This window comes from Rutilus rutilus (genome assembly GCF_951802725.1).
Source record: "Rutilus rutilus genome assembly, chromosome: 24".
Taxonomy (NCBI): Eukaryota; Metazoa; Chordata; class Actinopteri; order Cypriniformes; family Leuciscidae; genus Rutilus; species Rutilus rutilus.
This window is the reverse complement of record NC_140228.1, coordinates 19,326,301-19,345,505: the sequence shown is the minus strand read 5'-3', so window position 1 is coordinate 19,345,505 and position 19,205 is coordinate 19,326,301. Positions and strand designations below refer to the sequence as shown.

Genomic DNA, 19,205 nt, shown 5'->3' with positions numbered 1-19,205 from the left:
CTCTTCGAGTGTAAATTTAGAAGTTTATCTGTTATCTGCAGATCTCAGATATTGAGGCAAGAATATCAGCCCTCAAAACTGCAGGTCTGAATGTATCTGCATGCACACGGTTTTCCAAGAACAAATCTAAACCCATGGTAAGTTTCCTATGCACCTTAATATTGCACTTAAGATTAAACTTTAAAAACAAGTAGGATGCATGTACAATTGAAATGGTTTTGCTTCATGATTTTAGACTTATTAGTGATGCAATGTTTTTCCTACATCAGTCCCAGACACTGGACTCTTCTCGTCATCAGAGGAGAAAGCTTCCTGCTCCTCCTCTCAGAAGTTTGTCATCAGGTATGAATACACATATACTACACTTTGAAAGGGTTTATTGACTCAAAAGGGATCTCAACCTCATGTTTTAAGTCATTTTAAATCTGTAAGACTTACTATCTTTCTTGGAGCACAACTAAAAACATAGTGCAGAATGTCCAGAGGGCTAATTTTAATAACGGGGACTCCAAATAGGGGGAAAAAGCACCATAAACTACTTATGCACTAGAATTCATGCCGGATGGATTTGTGTAAGAACCAGACAACTAAAAACTTCCCCGGCCTTCTGTAAAAAAGACACAAAACATGTTGTGCCAGGTTTCTCGTTCAGTATGGGATCCTTCAGTGATTCTCACATGTCTCGTCCAGACGCAACACATCTTGACTTGCCATGTTTGAATTGACTGACATTTCAGCTAATGGAACCATGTATGTACATGTTTGTATTTTTGAGAGAATAATGTTTATGCATGGTTATTGAAAAAATGAAAGTTTCTGAAATAAGGCCACAAAACATATACTAAATATGTGTCCACAAGACTTCTGAATAATGTAGTTTAATAGTGATGTTGGGTCGCAGTCCGGTCTTTTGAGAATGGGTGTGACTGCAGCAGTCTTGAGGGCAGCAGGCACAACACCAGAGTTAAGGCAGGTGTTTACAATCAATGCAATGGGTTCAGATAAGGATGTGTTGCAGGCTTTAAGTAGAGGGGTGGGGGCAGGGTCAAGCTGACACGATGAAGAGTTCGACTTATTAATAATGTCAGTGATAGTGAGGGAGTCTATAGCTGTGAAATGGGAGATCTGAGGGCCCAGAGAGAGAGGAGAAGAAGAGAGAGAGATAGCATTGGGGTTGAAGCAGTGGTAAATTTGGCTAATTTTGTCATCAAAGAAGTGTAAGAAGGCCTGGCACTGCTCAGGGGTCTTAGGACAGGCAGTGACAGGGGGTTTGAGGAGTGATGAGTAATAGTTTGAGCGGGCAGCATTGAGGGCATCTCTATATGTCAGAGTATGTTCAGTGTAAAGCATGGAGTGAATTGTAAGGCCAGTTTTCTTATATAGCCGTTCAAGACGGCGGCCAGCGGCCTTAAGTTTCCTGAGCTCAGGGGTGAACCAGGGGCAAATACGGTTTGCTGGTACAAGCCTAGTCCTGACAGGGGCTAAGCTATCAAGCAGGCTGGTCAGGGTGCCATTGTACGTAGCGACCAAGTCATCCACGGACGAGAGCTCGTCAAGGTCAAACAGTGGCGAGGCCTGTATAGAGGCAGCAAACATGCTGTGTTTTATTGACCTGATGTTACGACATGTGATAGTTGTTTTCTCTGAGGAGGGAGGAGGAGTGATCATATGAAAAAAACGGCATTCAATGAGCTTATGGTCAGAGACACCTGAGATGGAACCAGAGACAGAGATGTCATTTAGACCAGAAGAGCAGAGCAGATCCAAAGTGTGGCCATGAGTGTGAGTAGGAAAGTCAACATGCTGTGTCAAACTAAAACAGTCCAATACAGAGTTAAACTCTGAGGTGTAAGAACAATTAGTATCCACATGAATGTTAAAATCCCCTAACATAATCATAGCAGAACAAAGATGAAATAACAGTGAGAAGTTCATTCAATTCAGACAGAAAATGTACAGATGGTTTAGGGGGGGCAGTAGATTAGCAATAGTAGAAGGGGTAGGGTAGAAACAACCTTCACAGCAATATATTCAAAGGATGTCACTTCAAATGGCCTAAGTTCTTTAACAGTCAGATCTGAGCGGTACACTACAGCCAACCCACCCCCTATCCCTACAGATCTGGGTTTGGATAAGTAGAAGTAGCCAGGGGGAGTCAGCATGTTTAAATTAATGCAGTCACCGGGTTTTTGCCAGGTCTCTGAGAGACAGTTTAGTACGCCAACCACTGAACAGACTGGGGACAACAACGAGGCAAGCGGGTAGAGACACACTCACCTCTGCAGCAGTCACTGTGAGGGGAGAGAGGAAGAGAGCTCATGCAGGGGAAGAGCAGGCGTGCCGGGCAGTGGCAAACAGAACTGGAGGAGCAAGTTTGTAGCAAAGTTTGTAGCATTAATCCATGGATTGATTCAACAGCAGCAAAGCAACAATGCTCCAGCGACAGAGCAGGAAGGTTCGGCAGACACCGGGAGGAGATGCGGTAATCCACTAGCCTGGGTTTCCCCATGCTACCTTGAGCGCAGCGCGATTTTATTCACGCTGCTAGGTAGCCTGGATACCATGGACCAGATTTTCCCCTCAAAAAGGGAACCAATCACAGAACGGGGAGGGAGCAGCAAGACGATGACGACATCTATGCAACACACCGAAGCAGTTTGTTTATATCTATGGATCCAGCATGATAGCAGACGCGAAGTTCGATGCAGCACAAACGGCAATAGTCGCTGAACGCCATCGTGTACACCTGCTCGGGTTCGTGTACCCGATGGGTGACCCGCAAATTTTGCTCAAACGGGTGAAAAATATTCAACTGTGTCAGATACGGGTGCGGGTCGGGTCGGACACGGGGGAAACACGGGTTTAAAACAATCACATGCAAACGTAAAAATATATGCATATTTTTAGGAACACATCTACAAAAATATGCCTGTATTTCAAGTTGATAAAATAATTTAAAATCCACATCAGTTTATGTGTGCCGACGCGCCACGCCCTCCCAGTGGCCTATCTATAACGTTACCTAGGCTACTTTCACTTTTAAAAATTCATCATAACCGCGCGTGCGCAATCTGCTTGCAGTCGTCGAGATGGATGCTGAGGAGTTGAAGAAAAGAATAGCTAGTGGAGATTGTAAAGTTGTCGACAATACGTCATCAAAAATCAAGTCCAGTGTGTGGGAGAAATTTGGAGTTATCTGAAGAAAATATTGTGAAAGGCTTTGCTGCAAACATTTTCGTGTTGGATAGCCGCAAATGTAGAACTTCATCCCCGAGGAAGCACGCAGATAACTGTGGTAACAAAGCAGTTCTATCGAATGGTATTTTTCAAATTTACTACTGTTAAGTATGTGTGGTGTGCAGGGCGTGTTTGAACCCAAAATTGTCAGATGTAGGCTAGACGAAATTGCGTGGCATACAGTGTTGTAGCCGCGTCTGTTCGATAGGTAAAATGTTATAAGGCTACTCAGTTTTGTGGTAACGTTAGCCATGTTCTTCATGTACCGGCCTTTTGACAGCTTCGGCTGAAGTTGTCCTTGTGTTAATTATCGTGTAATAACTTCTGTATGGCCTGGCAATAAACATTTTTGTAAGTGTGTCTATAATGTGATCTAAACTGATTTTATTTCGGGTGCGGGTCGGGTGTCGGTTCTATTTTAAGCGGGTCGGGTGCAGATTTTAATTAGTGCTGCTGTCGGAAAACGGGTCGGTTACAGGCGGGTGCAAATTTACAAAATCGGACCCGTGCAGGACTCTGGTGTACACATAAATCTCTGACCCATCGTCTTCTTCTTCGTCGAATATCTGTCGCTCTACATACGTCATCTGGTATAATTAAAATGATTGGCTATGAGCTACGTACAGGCGCATTTGATAGACATTTGTGGCGCCCAATAAACGGCTCTGGGTATTCGTAAACCACGCCTCAAATACGAGAAAATGAACATGTGGTTCCCAGACCACGTCTCAATGAGAAAGAGGTCTGACGTTAGCCAGGCTAGTAATCCACTAGATTTCGGGGGTAAATGACACAGAGAAGGAATCCAGCGATAGCAAGGAAGGAGAGACACTCGGTGAGCAGCGGCAGACACACAGCGTTCACTCAACCGGAAGTTCAGTCCGGAAGTTGTACAAGGACTCTCCAGATGAGATGAGAACGACTGACATCTCTCTCTTTTCATACATATTACATAAACTGAGAATATTTGTTTTTATAGAAATTACTTCATTTAAAAGAAGAGAATTCAAGCTTCATACCTGTGTGTCTGTATGCCTGTTTGACTGAGTATTTGCTGAGTTACAGTTCATTTTCGGACGCGTTTCAGAATGGACTTCACTGACAGAGAGAAAGCAGAAATCACATCATGTTTATTTTTCTTTATTTGGCAAAAAGCACAACACTTTGTTTTTATTGTGAGTATACACAAAAAAAACACACACTTAACAGGATCGATTGATGTATGAAACTTGTATGTAAGATCAAAGTCAACAGAGTATTTTGAGTCTCTTTTGCACTGATAAGAAAAAAAGTGAGCAGATCACGCCGGCGTGATTGCCGACCTCATGGGGTTAAGGTAAAGGCTTGTTCAGAGAAGTTGGGGGAAAAACGCCTGTACCACCCCACAAGTCCAAGGAAAGAACAGACCTGTTTCTTGGTCACTGGCCGTTCTGCATTCTTGATGGCCTCCACTTTACCCACCTGTGGACGTATTACTCCATGACCCAGCACATACCCTAGGTATTGTGTCTCAGTCCTGGCTAGGGTGCATTTGTCTGGGCAGAAGGTTAGACCAGCATTCTTAATTCTCAGTAGCACGTCCCTCAGATGACCCATATGCTCTTGCCAAGTTTGACTATAGATGATTATATCATCTAAATATGCAGCTGCAAACTTCTCAGTCCCCTGGAGGACCTGGTCCATCATCCTTTGGAAAGTAGCTGGAGCTCCGTGAAGCCCAAAAGGAAGGACACAGAACTGAAAATGTCCAAAGGGTGTTTTAAATGCAGTCACCTCCTTGCTCTCCGAACTTAGTGGAACCTGCCAATATCCCTTGCAGAGGTCAAGTGTGGTGAGATACGTTGCTCTTCCAAGACTCTCCACTACCTCATCCACTCTTGGCATGGGATACGGGTCAAATTTGCTCACATTATTGAGCTTGCGGAAATGCAGACCGAATCTGAGACTGCCATCCTTCTTAGGCACTAGGACAATGGTATTGCTCCATTCACTGGTTGAAGGTTCAAATACACCAAGGCTCTGCATGGTCTCCAACTCCTCCTTCATAACTGGCAGAAGTCTTTCTGGGACCCGGTATACAGGCTGACAAATGGGTTTGGGATCTTTGAGAGTGATGTGATGGTGGATAACTCTTGTTCTGCCAGGTCTTTCCATAAAGAGTTGGGCTGGGATGCATTGTAGAACTTCCTGCCTTTGTCCATCTTCCAGGTGCTCAAAGTTCAGCTGACTGTTCCCCTGACGACCAGGCAGGTATTGTTCCTCTATTTCCTCCTCAGGAAATATGGTTCCCGCTACTTCCTCAGACGTCAACTACAGGAAGTGGTATAAGGGGCAGGAGTACGGCGAGTAGTGAGCTGGCATTCTGGACAAGATTTACAGAACTCCTTAACCTCACTGTACATCTTTGGCCTGTAAAATATTTTTTTCAATTCGTATTAATGTCTTCATAAAAGCCAAGTGACCTGCCCAGGGAATAGAATGCCCAAGTTCTAATACCTCCTTCCTGTGTGCTTTAGGTACTACTAGCTGCAGTCCGTCTTCCTTATTCTGTCGGTACAAAAGACTATTTTGTATGGATTATGGATTTATGTTATTTTGTCTGAGGTCAAAGCGTTAGTCTCAAACTCTGATTGAGGAATCATGGTCTTAAAAAAAGGTTGGGACGCTTTAAGATACAACCTGGTGGGAAGCAAATTCACACTTAAGACAGATCACAGGGCATTGGCCTGGTCTTTGTCTTTTTTTTTTCATATAAAATATCTTTGAAGTATATCTAAAGAAGCTGTAATATACTCCATGGAATCAGTAAAATTTTTAGAAATACAATGATGCTTAAATCCTACATGTCTTATTGATGCAGTACTCTGTGTACTGTAAGTGTGATCACATCATGAACCTGCTAAAATCCCACAGGCAACAATTTCATGTGGTTCAGAAAAAAAGAGCAGCTTTTTCTTCCACTGACGTTGAGGAAGGGGGAAAAAATCTATATTCACACCTAGTGACATTACACATTTTGATTTGAAAAGAAAGGTGGAATGAGCAACCAGTGAAAAGGTGCAAAACGTAATGCACCATGTAGAGACACTGGGAGAAGAAAAGAGGGTCCATTAGAGAAGAAACAGAGAGTCGGCCAGCAGTATTATCTTTTTTCCTCTCTTGTCTTTTTCTGCTTAATCTTCCTACTAATCAGGGTTTCTGTTTAGCGCTGCCCATTGATATGACCATGATTCATCTTGATTTCTTTATTTCACATTAGCTGCAGCTTCAAAGGACAAGCTTACTTTTCCAGTTCAGCTGTTAGTCACACAAATCTACCCATAGGAGACGGTAACAGCTTGTACAAAGCCTGAAGTGGTTCTTTAGTCAATGTTGCATGTTGTAATACTGCAGAATCCATGTCAATACATCAGAAAGCTGAACAGTATGTTGTATGTTGACATTAAAGTAAAAAAAGAACATTATGTTGTTGTTAACTCATACACGTCATTTAAAACCATTATGACTTTCTTGTGTGGAACACAAAAGAAGATGTTTTGCAGAACGTTCATGCTGCCCTTTAATTTTTAATTTTTAAAGTCACCGCACCAAGTTACATTTTACCTTGCCTTGTCATAAAAAGGTTAAATTATCTGATATTTTGCAAGAATTATTGACCTTGACACAGTCATGAGAATCTGCAGAGGTCCTCACTATGATATCATTTGCTGTGTAAGTTTTTTTTTCTGCATGCTGGTAGGGTTGGGTACTGTAACCGGGCACTGATATGGTACCAGTAACTACATAACTGGTATGTAACCGGACCGAATCAAAACACAAATTTCAGTGCCTTATTTCGGTGCCACTTAAATGCCTCAGCTGTCGGTTGAAATATATACGTAAGAAGCATCATCACCGCATGTGAACGCTAGTTAACCCTTTGACGCGTACGATCGCTCACACCGGTGTGATTAGACTGTTCAGATCACGTGATTATCAACTTCTAAATTCAAATCTGCGTTCACACGTTGGCTGGCACTGAGCCAGAGACAGACGCTCAGCGCTATCATATATCACAACTATTCAGTGTTTTCAACCAGATAAGGTTTATTTTAAAATACACACAGATGTCTATGGAAGCAGCAATAACAATCCTTTCAATTATAAATGGATGACGTGTTTAGATACACATTGTGTAGCTAACTATAAAATTTACTCTATTCTTCTCACACTTCACCAGCCACTTACTTTGATGTATTTCGGGAGAAGTGGATGAATTGGTGTGTTGTAGGCCTAAATCTGACAGATTCAATTCTCTTAACTGCGGTGCATAGGCTACTACCCAGCAAACACATTTATGTTGTGGCAACGTCTGTGCAGTGCATTTCTGCTATGGCAATGTCGCTGTCTACGTGCTCGCAACATTGTAACAACGTAGAATTGTAAGACGCGACAGGGCTGTAGCAACGTTGTTGCGTGACATTCAGCAACTGAGAGACGATGTTCTGACAAAAAAAGCTATGCTAGATAGGCCAATAGAAATCCCCCATTTAGCATTTTATGTTATGAGGTTAGTTAATTAGTCAGATGTTAGATAATTATATACTTTTTAAATATTGTTTATCCTTATTATTTAATGTGGCTATCAGTAAATTAGCCTAATTATAATCAACACCTGCAAGTGTACACTTTGATGAGTAAAAATTAAAGAGCTTACGTTAATTCAACTTTATAATATGGTAATCAAATTGCACTTCCAAAAGTCATACATTTGTGAATAAAGAAAAAAACTAAAACAAATAAACAAACTTCTTTTAAGTATAATAAATAAAACATAAAAAGCAAAGACATTTAATGAACAAAACCGTGTTCTGTACATGGCAGACAGGGGAGCATAGTCGAAAGCCAGACGATAAAGTTCCGTAACCAAAATCAGTCCAGGAAACATCCACAAATCCAGAGGAGCAAAGAAACGAATGAGACTAAATAGCAGACAAATCAAATGAAAAACTAAACAGTGCGAGCGAGGCTACATTAGTCACATTAGAAAATGAAGTTGTAGGTTGTGTTTGAATAATTACGTATCTTATTTAGCTGAGGTAAATTAAACGCAATACTCACGTATCCTTGCTCAATGAAGAATGAGACAACACAATGAGGCCAACGGGCGGTTGAAATTTAAAAGTCTGATTTCCACGCTTCAGGGCAGTGACGAGTAGGCTACATATGTAGTCCAGTGGTTGTCAAGACACCATAGGCACAACCTTAAGCAATGGCCCTGAACGGTGGTTTAATGTCAACATTGTGTCAACGCTGTAACAACCTTCACCACACAACGTAGTTATAGCAACCTTTTAGCCATGTTGTTAAAACATTGTTAGAAGGTTGGGTACGTTGTGCCAACGTTCTGTGTTTGCTGGGTAACGCCCATTGTGCGTTATAGGTCAACTAACATGAATCATGATCATTATTAAGGTTTCTTAAATGACAAAACACATTTACTTACATGTATATAAGAATACAAATATCAGCCAAGGACTTACTTACATGTTACGCAACCAATTTTTTTCCGCGTCATGTTTAGTGTGGAAATGTAAAGTCGATGTCCCTACAATAACATATTGGCGTTGGCGTACATCTCATAAATTAGGTTTTATTGTGAATTTGTTATGTTAATTTTTTGCGGTTTGTATTTAGACTACTGTACTTGTATTTAAATATTTACTTGTATTTAAATATTTACTTTAAAATTTTAATATATTAAATTTTAAGATTTAATTATTATTTTTTCAATAAAAAAGCCGTTCTTTAATGTCATTCACCATCTTTTTGAGGCTCTCTCTTTTTTTTTTTTTTTTTAAGTATAGGTTCAAGCACCGTTTAGGCACTGGTACCATTTTAAAAAATGGTAAAAAAAAAAATTTGGCACCGGTATTGAAAAAAACCCAAAAGATACCCAACCCTACATGCTGGTCACACCACTTGACTTTGATTTGGTGGACCAGCGGATTTAAAAAAAAAAATTTATATTAGTAAGCAGTGAAGTAGTTTTGTTAAAAATTTGATTATGTTAAACTAAGGTCTTTACAATAATTGCATTTTGTAATAAGTCTTTTTTCTTCATTATGGCCCATAAAAATTATCAGAATAAATGAATTTATATTTCATTCATTCATATAAAAGTTCTACTTAAGGTGTTGGTTCTATGAATTCCATTTTAATAGATATGCATATTTTATATATGAATAATATATTATGTATATTTTTCATGTTAATTCATTAATTTTAACATGTACATTTTTAATGTTAAAATGTATTTGTAGTTTCACCATGCAAAAGTTTGGGGTAAGAATCTTTTTTTAAATGTTTGAAAGAAGTCTCTTGCTCCCCAAGTCTGCATTTATTTTATCAAAAAACAGTAAAACAGTAATATTGCGAAATAGTATTACAATTTAAAATAAATGTTTTCTATTTTAATATATTTTACAATTTAATTTATTCCATACTGTGATGGCTAAACAGAATTTTCAGCAGCAATTACTCCAATCTTCAGTATCACATGATCCTTTTAAATGGTAGTGTGTATGTAGAAATTAACATTACCAAGTATTATTAGTATTTTTTGCTTGTGTTACCTATTGCATAGTTGTACATTACTGGAAAGCAGGGGTCTCAAACTCTGCTCCTGGAGAGCTTCTGTCCTGCAGAGTTCAGTTCCAACCCCAGTCAAACACACCTGAACCAGCTAACCAAGTCAGCTAACCAAGGGGTTACTTGAAAATTGCTGGCAGGTGTGGTGGAACATTGTTGGAAGGCCCTGTAAGGTGGCCCAGTAGTGTACAACACAACAAAATTTAAACAACACAATGGAAAAAAGCCACAACACAATGGAAATGGTCATTTGCTCGCACACAAACGGGGCCTATATATATAAATATATATACATAAATGCGGAGCTTTGTCTTTTTTAATTAAGCGCTGTTAAGAGTTGAATGACCCGAGGGATTTAATGCAGGTTATAATGATCTAATGAAATCCAAATTTTTATATCCCAATATATTTTTATATATGAACCCTTGCAATTTCTTTTTTGGAGCAATACATTATCATTGTTTTGCGCATTCAGCCCATTTCATGGTGCCTTTTCTATTTTTTTCTATATTTACATCCAAATTTTTAACAGTTTCTAACCCTGGAGCTTGGCACATATTACTTCCATTGTGTTGTGGCTTGTTTCCGTTGTGTTGTGGCTTGTTTCTGTTGTGTTGTGACTTGTTTTTGTTGTGTTGTGGCTTGTTTCCGTTGTGTTGTGGCTTGTTTCTGTTGTGTTGTGACTTGTTTCTGTTGTGTTGTGGCTTGTTTCCGTTGTGTTGTGACTTGTTTCCGTTGTATTGTGGCTTGTTTCTGTTGTGTTGTGGCTTGTTTTCGTTGTGTTGTGGCTTGTTTTCGTTGTGTTGTGGCTTGTTTCCGTTGTGTTGTGGCTTGTTTCTGTTGTGTTGTGGCTTGTTTCCGTTGTATTGTGGCTTGTTTCCGTTGTGTTGTGACTTGTTTCTGTTATGTTGTGGCTTGTTTCCATTGTTGTGGCTTGTTTCCGTTGTATTGTGGCTTGTTTTCGTTGTGTTGTGGCTTGTTTCTGTTGTGTTGTGGCTTGTTTCTGTTGTGTTGTGGCTTGTTTCTGTTGTGTTGTGACTCGTTTCTGTTGTGCTGTGGCTTGTTTCCATGTGTTGTGACTTGTTTCTGTTGTGTTGTGGCTTGTTTCCGTTGTGTTGTGGCTTGTTTCTGTTGTGTTGAGACGATTTTGTTGTGATGTGGCTTGTTTCCGTTGTTGTGGCTTGTTTCTGTTATGTTGTGGCTTGTTTCTGTTGTGTTGTGGCTTGTTTCCGTTGTGTTGTGGCTTGTTTCTGTTGTGTTGTGGCTTATTTCCGTTGTGTTGTGGCTTGTTTCTGTTGTGCTGTGGCTTGTTTCTGTTGTGTTGTGACTTGTTTCTGTTGTGTTGTGGCTTGTTTCCGTTGTGTTGTGGCTTGTTTCTGTTGTGTTGAGACGATTTTGTTGTGATGTGGCTTGTTTCCGTTGTTGTGGCTTGTTTCTGTTATGTTGTGGCTTGTTTCTGTTGTGTTGTGGCTTGTTTCCGTTGTATTGTGGCTTGTTTCTGTTGTGTTGTGGCTTATTTCCGTTGAATTGTGGCTTGTTTCCGTTGTGTTGTGACTTGTTTCTGTTATGTTGTGGCTTGTTTCCATTGTTGTGGCTTGTTTCCGTTGTATTGTGGCTTGTTTCTGTTGTGTTGTGGCTTGTTTCTGTTGTGTTGTGGCTTGTTTCTGTTGTGTTGTGGCTTGTTTCCGTTGTGTTGTGGCTTGTTTCCGTTATGTTGTGGCTTGTTTCTGTTGTGTTGTGACTTGTTTCCGTTGTGTTGTGGCTTGTTTCCGTTGTATTGTGGCTTTTTTCCGTTGTGTTGTGGCTTGTTTCTGTTGTGCTGTGGCTTGTTTCTGTTGTGTTGTGGCTTGTTTCTGTTGTGCTGTGGCTTGTTTCTGTTGTGTTGTGACTTGTTTCTGTTGTGTTGTGGCTTGTTTCCGTTGTGTTGTGGCTTGTTTCTGTTGTGTTGAGACGATTTTGTTGTGATGTGGCTTGTTTCCGTTGTTGTGGCTTGTTTCTGTTGTGTTGTTTAAATTTTGTTGTGTTATGCACTACTGCACTGTACGAGACAGATTGTCCCGTTTATCAATTTACTGTAGGTTTCAGAAGGGTGCTTGCAAGTAGGGCAGACCGATAATAGTTAAAATGGAAATCACCATTATTTTGCTAAAATATAATATTTACCCTTAATTGCATAATTATCAAAAGGGATAATGCAGTAACAGCCATTTCACATGTCACTACTTCGAGCAAGAACCCAGCTGTAAAGTGTTACCGATGATGTAAGGATTTAATTTTTTGCGTGAACTATCCCTTTAAATTTCCTTCTATTGGCTGTAACAATCACAGGAACAGCTTATTCAACATTCATGTAATTAGATTATCCAAAATTACATTTTCGTTCAGGGCTAAGAGAGCTAAGTGTTAAACACATCTGCACATTAAGCTAATATATCATTATGAAAATGGATTTCCATGAAGAAAATTGTTTTCTAAGAGTGTGTTTGGAATTTCTTCTACACAGAAACGGAAGTCAAATCTGAGCCGCAGGTGAGATCTATGAGGCCATGAGAAGAGGACGTGACCTCTGTGATCCTCAGATAAGCTACATTGCTCAATATCACACCACTTGTGACTGCTAGGACCATCAGGCTGTTCCACACCAGTGCCTTGATCTAACTTCTGGTCCTTCAACCTATGTAGGGTTGATATAAATTCTGACCCCAAGAACTCTACCAAACCCTGGAGCTCAACACCTCCGGTTACCAGGGGACCTGAATCTCTCTCTCTCTCTCTCTCTCTCTCTCTCTCTCTCTCTCTCTCTCTCTCTCTCTCTCTCTCTCTCTCTCTCTCTCTCTCTCTCTCTCTCTCTCTCTCTCTCTCTCTCTCTCTCTCTCTCTCTCTCTCTCTCTGCCTTAATGGAGACCAAACTCCTACAATGAACCATCACAGAGGGTTGTAATTGTAGATTTAAACTCATGTAATTACTGTATGTGTAACAATGAACAATTGTAAATGTTAAAAATCTTGGACGTCACCTCTTTTTCTAACGTTTGCTGAGTGTTGTACATGTTTGAAATCTGTATGTCGGCAATGTGACTAGAAAAAGACCTCTCGGGATGACCAATGTGACCTTTATTTTATTATTATTTTGCTTTGCAAAGAAGCTGGAGCACATTTGGTGAAAGTTTTAAATGTGTGAAATGTCTATGTGAAAGTAAACACAAAATATCTGCAGGACCTGTTTGATTTTCATTGTCATGTTTCTGTTCTGCTCGTATCTGGTGCAAATATCTCAGGTTTCTTTTTCCGATGGTCACTTTTGGAGTTGTTCCTTTGAGGTGCTGTATAGAAACTGCATTCAGCATCTAAAACAACTGTGAAATGTATAATTTAGTCTTTATTTTATTTTCCTAAAAATAAGGGTCAAGTACTATTTGAAAGCACTCGACCACCTTGCCATATAATGAGTTTTTGAGTGTGTTTGCATGAATCATAAACCCCCTGTGTATTCATACTTATGTTTGAATCAACCTCAGATATCTATTGATCTCTTGAGTATGAACATCAAATCACTGCTATCTCCATGAGAAGCTCTCCGGTAATACGTCCACAAGGGTTATGGCCTTGTTGACTTATTCATTTATTAATCTGAAAACCCCAGTTGTTATTCTTAGAGCACTGCTCACCTAGAAAATCATGTACATACTTAAAATGTCATTTTGGACATTCTAAAACATTCTGCAATGTTTCTGTGGTGCGGATTGGTTTGCAATTGATAATCCATAGCAATAGTAAATATAACATTTAGCAAAATGCTGCAATAGCACAGTGTTACAACTTCACGCTTATGATAAGCCAAACCACCAGTGTGTTTGATCACCGCATTATGTTCTCACAGAGATAATCTTTATGTTTGTTATAATGCTATTTAGCCTGGACATTTGTACCACAATACAAATCACATTAGCTTACATTTGCCACTGGGCAAGGTAAGCTATTGTGATTCACATTAGAAATCTGACAATAATAGCTGAGTTATTCTTCTTTTTGAGCATTTTATAAAGCAGGGATATCCACCTCTTTATGCAGAATTACATCTGTGCATCATATTGTCTTAGTGAGTGACTAAGATGAAGTCTGTGCTGTGTGATGTGTGTTCAGTCACACAAATTGGCCCTTTTAGCTCAGAGAAATCACAGAAGCATGAAAGATTGATCTTTAGTTACCTTGAGATATTCCACAGAACTGTCTTTTTTTTTCTTTTTTTTTCTTTTCTTTTTTTGAGCCAATGGAGAATAAACTAGCATGCAATATACAATTTGCACCATCATCCCAAACTTTGTCTTCTCCATTCCACTCTCTCTACAGAGGAGCTATTCAGCATTCATACTCTTAAACGGGTCCTGCTCCTTGTTGTTGTCTATGGCAATGTTAGTGTATAAAAGCATGTATCACGTTTCTAATAGATGTAAAATATCCAATGAAAAGCACAGTCAAGAAATTGAAAATGTCCTACAGTGTCATGTATTTTTCTATTTGAAAAATCGAATGCATATTTACATTTGAATGAGGTATAAAAAGACAAGAAATGAAATATCGTAGGCTTTTCAAGTGTATTTTGGGTTTGTCATGAATGAAAAGGCATTAGCCTGCCTCTTATCAGAATGTCCTCTGTGTAATTTAACCACAAAGTTTTAATGGGGAGTGTGGAGAAAATATTCTGTAGCGAAAAGAAAAAAGCCAATGAATTCTCATGTGCCAAATTTGTTCTGACACAAGCAGTGTTCAAATAAATATGAATAAAGTTTGCATTCCTGAAGAGAAATCGCAGATGTTTGCTTTTCTTTGGTAGATTATATTTTAATTTAATTGCGGAGCAGTAGTTTGCATAATCTATTACAGTAAACTACTAATAAGAGGAAAACATATACATACATTTGTACATTTATTTATTAATATAGATTGCATATGTAATATGTACAGATATTTTCACCTGCCAGTCAGTTTATTTGAAATGAATATTGAGAGGCACACAGCCATGGAGAGAATGATAAAACTGTGATTAGTTATACACACTAAAACACATTGGAATATTACAGGCAACAGGTTGCTGTAGGTAGTAGATCTCACGGTAACCAGTCTGACTCCTCTTGTGCCAGCGCGTTCCGCAAGCTCTCTTTATTCCTGAAAGTGTTCAACAGGAGCTCCAGAGATTTGACCACCGGCTCCAGATCACCTCCGCTCTGTCTCTTTCCAAACCGCCCGATGGGTCTCACACCGCGACCCACATACCAGAACGGGTCGATCTCTGGACCTGATTGGGGCAGGTTAAGACAAATGTCACTATTAAAGTGCATATTTGGCATATGCATGCATATAACAAATCGTGTTTGTCTATTTGTTGTCAAAAATGTATCTAATTCCAGTTTCACTGTTATATATAACAACCAGAAATATCTTAGTAATACATTATTTAAACACATTCAATGTCTTATGATCAGTTTTATGTTCTTATAATGCACAGTTATAAAATGCATTAAAACAAATAAGCAACACCAAATTTCACATTTTAGAATGCATAGAATCCTCTAAGTTTTTTTTTTGTTTGTTTGTTTTTTGGGCAAACTAAACAATGTGTCTTGGTCAAATCTATAAATTAACTGGTTTTATTCAAGTCAAAACCATCATTTAATATGACTAATATGACCAATGAAAATAATTGTTTATGAGTTAAATCAAGTTGAAATTGTTTCTTAAAATAGCAACAGCACAGTGATTTGACTAAAACAGGGTAAAAATGCTACAATAAAAATTGTTACTTGGCAACTTATCTGCCATATACAGTGAAAATTTATATTAGATTTAAGAGAACTATACTTGCAATTTTACTGTAAAACACTGTACATATATAAGCTATAAACTGATTATAAACTGTATTTATTTCCACATAGTTTACAGTCAAAGTGTATATTTTAAAGTAAAATATTTTGTAAGTAAAAATAAGTCTCCTGATTATGTTTGGTAGCTATGCTTCATTGAAGGACATTTTTGAGGAAGCGTTGGCCATCTATTTTACCATCTGCATTATTAATCATTATTTTGTATTTTAAAGCCACAAAGCAGATTTAAGCAATTCAGGCAGGTTGGCATATTAACATTATACCAGTTAATGAAATATAATGTCATGAACTACATATACAGGCGCAAAAATGCTGTTAGTGTTACTGATCTTTTTTCATCCATTTTACTTACTGGTAACCTTAAGATGTTCTTTTACATTGTATAAAATGTACATGTTAATATTATGACAGTGATTACAATTATTTATGAAAAGATATAACTGATTACACGAATTTATATTATGTAGCCTATTATGAATATTTTTTAAATCCATGAACGTCTGAAAGCTGCTCCACTGACTGACATTGCGTGCATATCTATCTGCCATCCAATGTTAATTCAAGTCTCTTGAAGCTGTTATGTGAATACAATGAATAATAAATTCACCACAATGAAAAAAACTGATCGAGAAGAAAAAAAACTTACTTCTGTTATCAACGTTGTGGACGATGTGGAGGTCGTGCTCGACTGTGGTGCCGTGTGCAGAGGATTCAGTGGCGGACAGAACGAGCAGAAGCAGGAACGCGACGGTCCCCAAGCGCGAGCCAATCAGGCACTTCGTCACGGGCCGAGTGAAGGCGGCGGGCAGCATGCTGAGTCTGAGACAGGGCACTGCACGACACAAAGAGCTATGGCAGTAAGCACAAAACTTGTATTTTATTCAATTACCTGCATAGCATGTATACTACGATTAATTCAAGTAAGAAAATATTTTGTGACTGATCAACTATCACAACATTGAAAGTAATTTTAAGGGTCAGATCAGGTAGAAACTGCACATTTTGTGCACTAGTAACTGTGATAAAATTTCTGTTGAGAAATTAACTTTAGAAATCACCATACACATTTTTTACTTAATAGCTACCTATATTGATTAAATCAGAAAGAGTTGTTGAACTTACATGTGTCTTTGGACGTTTGCTCTTCAGTAACACCTGTGTTCTGGGGTCAGAGTCCAAGTAATTCAGGAATGTGAAGATGTCGTGCTTATATATCGCAAGGAGTCTGTCACAAAATGGATTAGATCACGTCAATCTGGCAGGACATCCCTCCTTACACACGCACACCTCCCACTTCCCCCCTTTCTCCTCTCCTCCTCCTCCTCTTCTAATCCCCCATCAGCATCTCCACTGCTTTGATCCCTTGACTTGGACCCACCGCAGTGAAAGCAATGAGAGAACTCGTCCAATTGTGAATCAGACACGTTCTGACGCACTTCATCAGCAGATCTCTGACACACACATTAACCCCACATCAAATGGCACTTGTTGACTGAGATTTCGAATTTGAAAGCTACAGCAGAAGCCAATGATTTAAATTTATGAGCGAATTATTCCTTTAAATAGTTCAAGTTTGATTCAAACTACTCAGCAGTAGTGAGAATTTACCAACAGTGGTCCGAGAACCACAAACTGGCGACAGGGTGTTGGGCACCCAAGGCTCATCGATATACAAGGGCAACGAAGGCTATCCCTTTTGGTCCAAGCCAACAGAAGGTCTACTGTGGCACAAGTCACACAAAATTTGAATGATGGCTATAGGAGGAAAAGCCGCAGACCAATCAGAGTGCCTATGAAGACCCCTGTCCACCGTCGAAAGTGCTTTCAATGGGCACGCGAGCGTCAGAACTGGACATTAGAGCATTGGAAGAAGGTCGCCTGGTTGGATGAGTCCCATTTTCTTTTACATCACGTGAACGGCCATGTACGTGTGCGCCATTTACCTGGGTAAGTGATGGCACCAGGATGCACTGTGGGTCAACATCAAGCCAGGAAGAGGGAGTTTGATGTTCTGGGCAATGTTCTGGTGAGAAACCCTGAGTCTGGCCATTCATGAGGGACATAAACTTGACGTGCCACCTAAACATTGTTTCAGCCTAGGTATACCCTTTCATGACAGTGGTGTTCCCTGGTGGAAGTGGCATCTTTCAGCAAAATAATGCATCCTGCCACACTACACGCATTGTTCAAAAATGGTTCGAGGAACATAATGAAGATGAGTTGCCCTGGCCTTCAAATTCCCCAGATCTCAATCCATTTGAGCATCTGTGGGATGTGTTGGACCAACAAGTTTGAACCACGGAGTCTCCACCTCGAAACCTACAGATATCCTTTAATTCCTTCATTTATAAAACGCGAAAATCCATGCCAACGTTCATATTTATAAAAATGGTCTTTGACGCGGAAATGTGCTTAGCAGCACGTCAGGGTCTAAGCATGCACACTCACAGAGTCGGAGAACTGCAGGTATTTGAAAATCCAAACAATTCTTGCCACTCACCATACTCAAGTAAATGATCTGGACGTTGGCTGTTGCTCTTTTATGTTAATGATATTAATTAGGCATTTACAAGGCGGAGATCTGAAACCATTCATCTGCTCACAATTTCAAGATCATTTGCAATTTATAGATTTCACTTCTGGAAACATTTTAGAAATGAGGCTAGAGTAGAGCCCTAGACTAGAGCTCTTGTAGAGTCCACACGGCAGCACGCAGCGGACCAACAGCATTTTAGGCAGGTGGTCATAATGTTTTGGCTCATCATATATTTATTTTTAAGCATGTAATGTTTGATCTTTGTGCATGTTTGATCATAAAATAAAACCATAAAATAGTTAAAAATAAACATAAATAGTTGCAGATTTTGAGTGTGTCTAGTTCTGCTTCTGTGTTCCAGGTGCAGATAGCAGTGAGCATTAGGTGCAGGTCTAATGATGAGGAGGAGAGGATAGCCCCACCATCGCACATGGAGCAAATAAGGCCTAAACCCATTAGCATTTATTACCATAATGATATTACAAATATGAGATGTCCCCAAAACAATCAAATGCACCACAAATAAAATCCTCTTTTCTAGAGTATGCATCCAATGAGATGCTAGAGATGAGCTGATGTTCCAATAATCTGTCATTACTACTGTGTTTTTTTTTCTAATATTATTTAGCATGTTCAATATTGTGAATAATGTCTATATAACGTTGTAAACAATTGCATTTTGAGAACACAACAAATTTTGTCAAATCCGAGCTACATGGTGTGATAACTTAAAAATATCCTCTGCTCCCATTTGATCACGATGTGTCTTTTGTGCTTAGAGGTCCTAAAACAGCCACTCAAGTGTGAGTAGCTTTCATGGCTGATTATTGTTGATTTCAAGAACCACAGGCTAGTATTAATATAATTCCGTTAACACCTGCAATCTTCTAATTATTTGCCATATCACACCATCATCTAAA

The 19,205-nt window shown here is 39.3% G+C and overlaps 2 protein-coding genes across 2 annotated transcripts in view; one reads left to right on the top strand and one right to left on the bottom strand.

Annotated features, from left to right (window-relative positions):
- myripb (myosin VIIA and Rab interacting protein b) overlaps positions 1–14,665 on the top strand; it is a 348,507-nt gene extending 333,842 nt beyond the window's left edge. Inside the window, exons 15-17 of the mRNA XM_084399265.1 lie at positions 42–137; positions 270–342; positions 12,371–14,665. Coding sequence (XP_084255391.1) covers positions 42–137; positions 270–342; positions 12,371–12,417 — 216 coding nt within the window. The 3' untranslated portion in view covers positions 12,418–14,665. The remainder of the gene's footprint in view (positions 1–41; positions 138–269; positions 343–12,370) is intronic.
- Positions 14,666–14,797: 132 nt separating this feature from the next.
- Positions 14,798–16,561, bottom strand: prlh2 (prolactin releasing hormone 2; the record flags this gene model as incomplete). Its single annotated transcript, XM_084399377.1, has 2 exons — positions 14,798–15,163; positions 16,396–16,561. 2 exons carry the CDS (start codon positions 16,559–16,561, stop codon positions 14,976–14,978), a joined length of 354 nt encoding a protein of 117 aa, XP_084255503.1. The 3' UTR covers positions 14,798–14,975.
- Between the last annotated feature and the right edge of the window lie 2,644 nt (positions 16,562–19,205).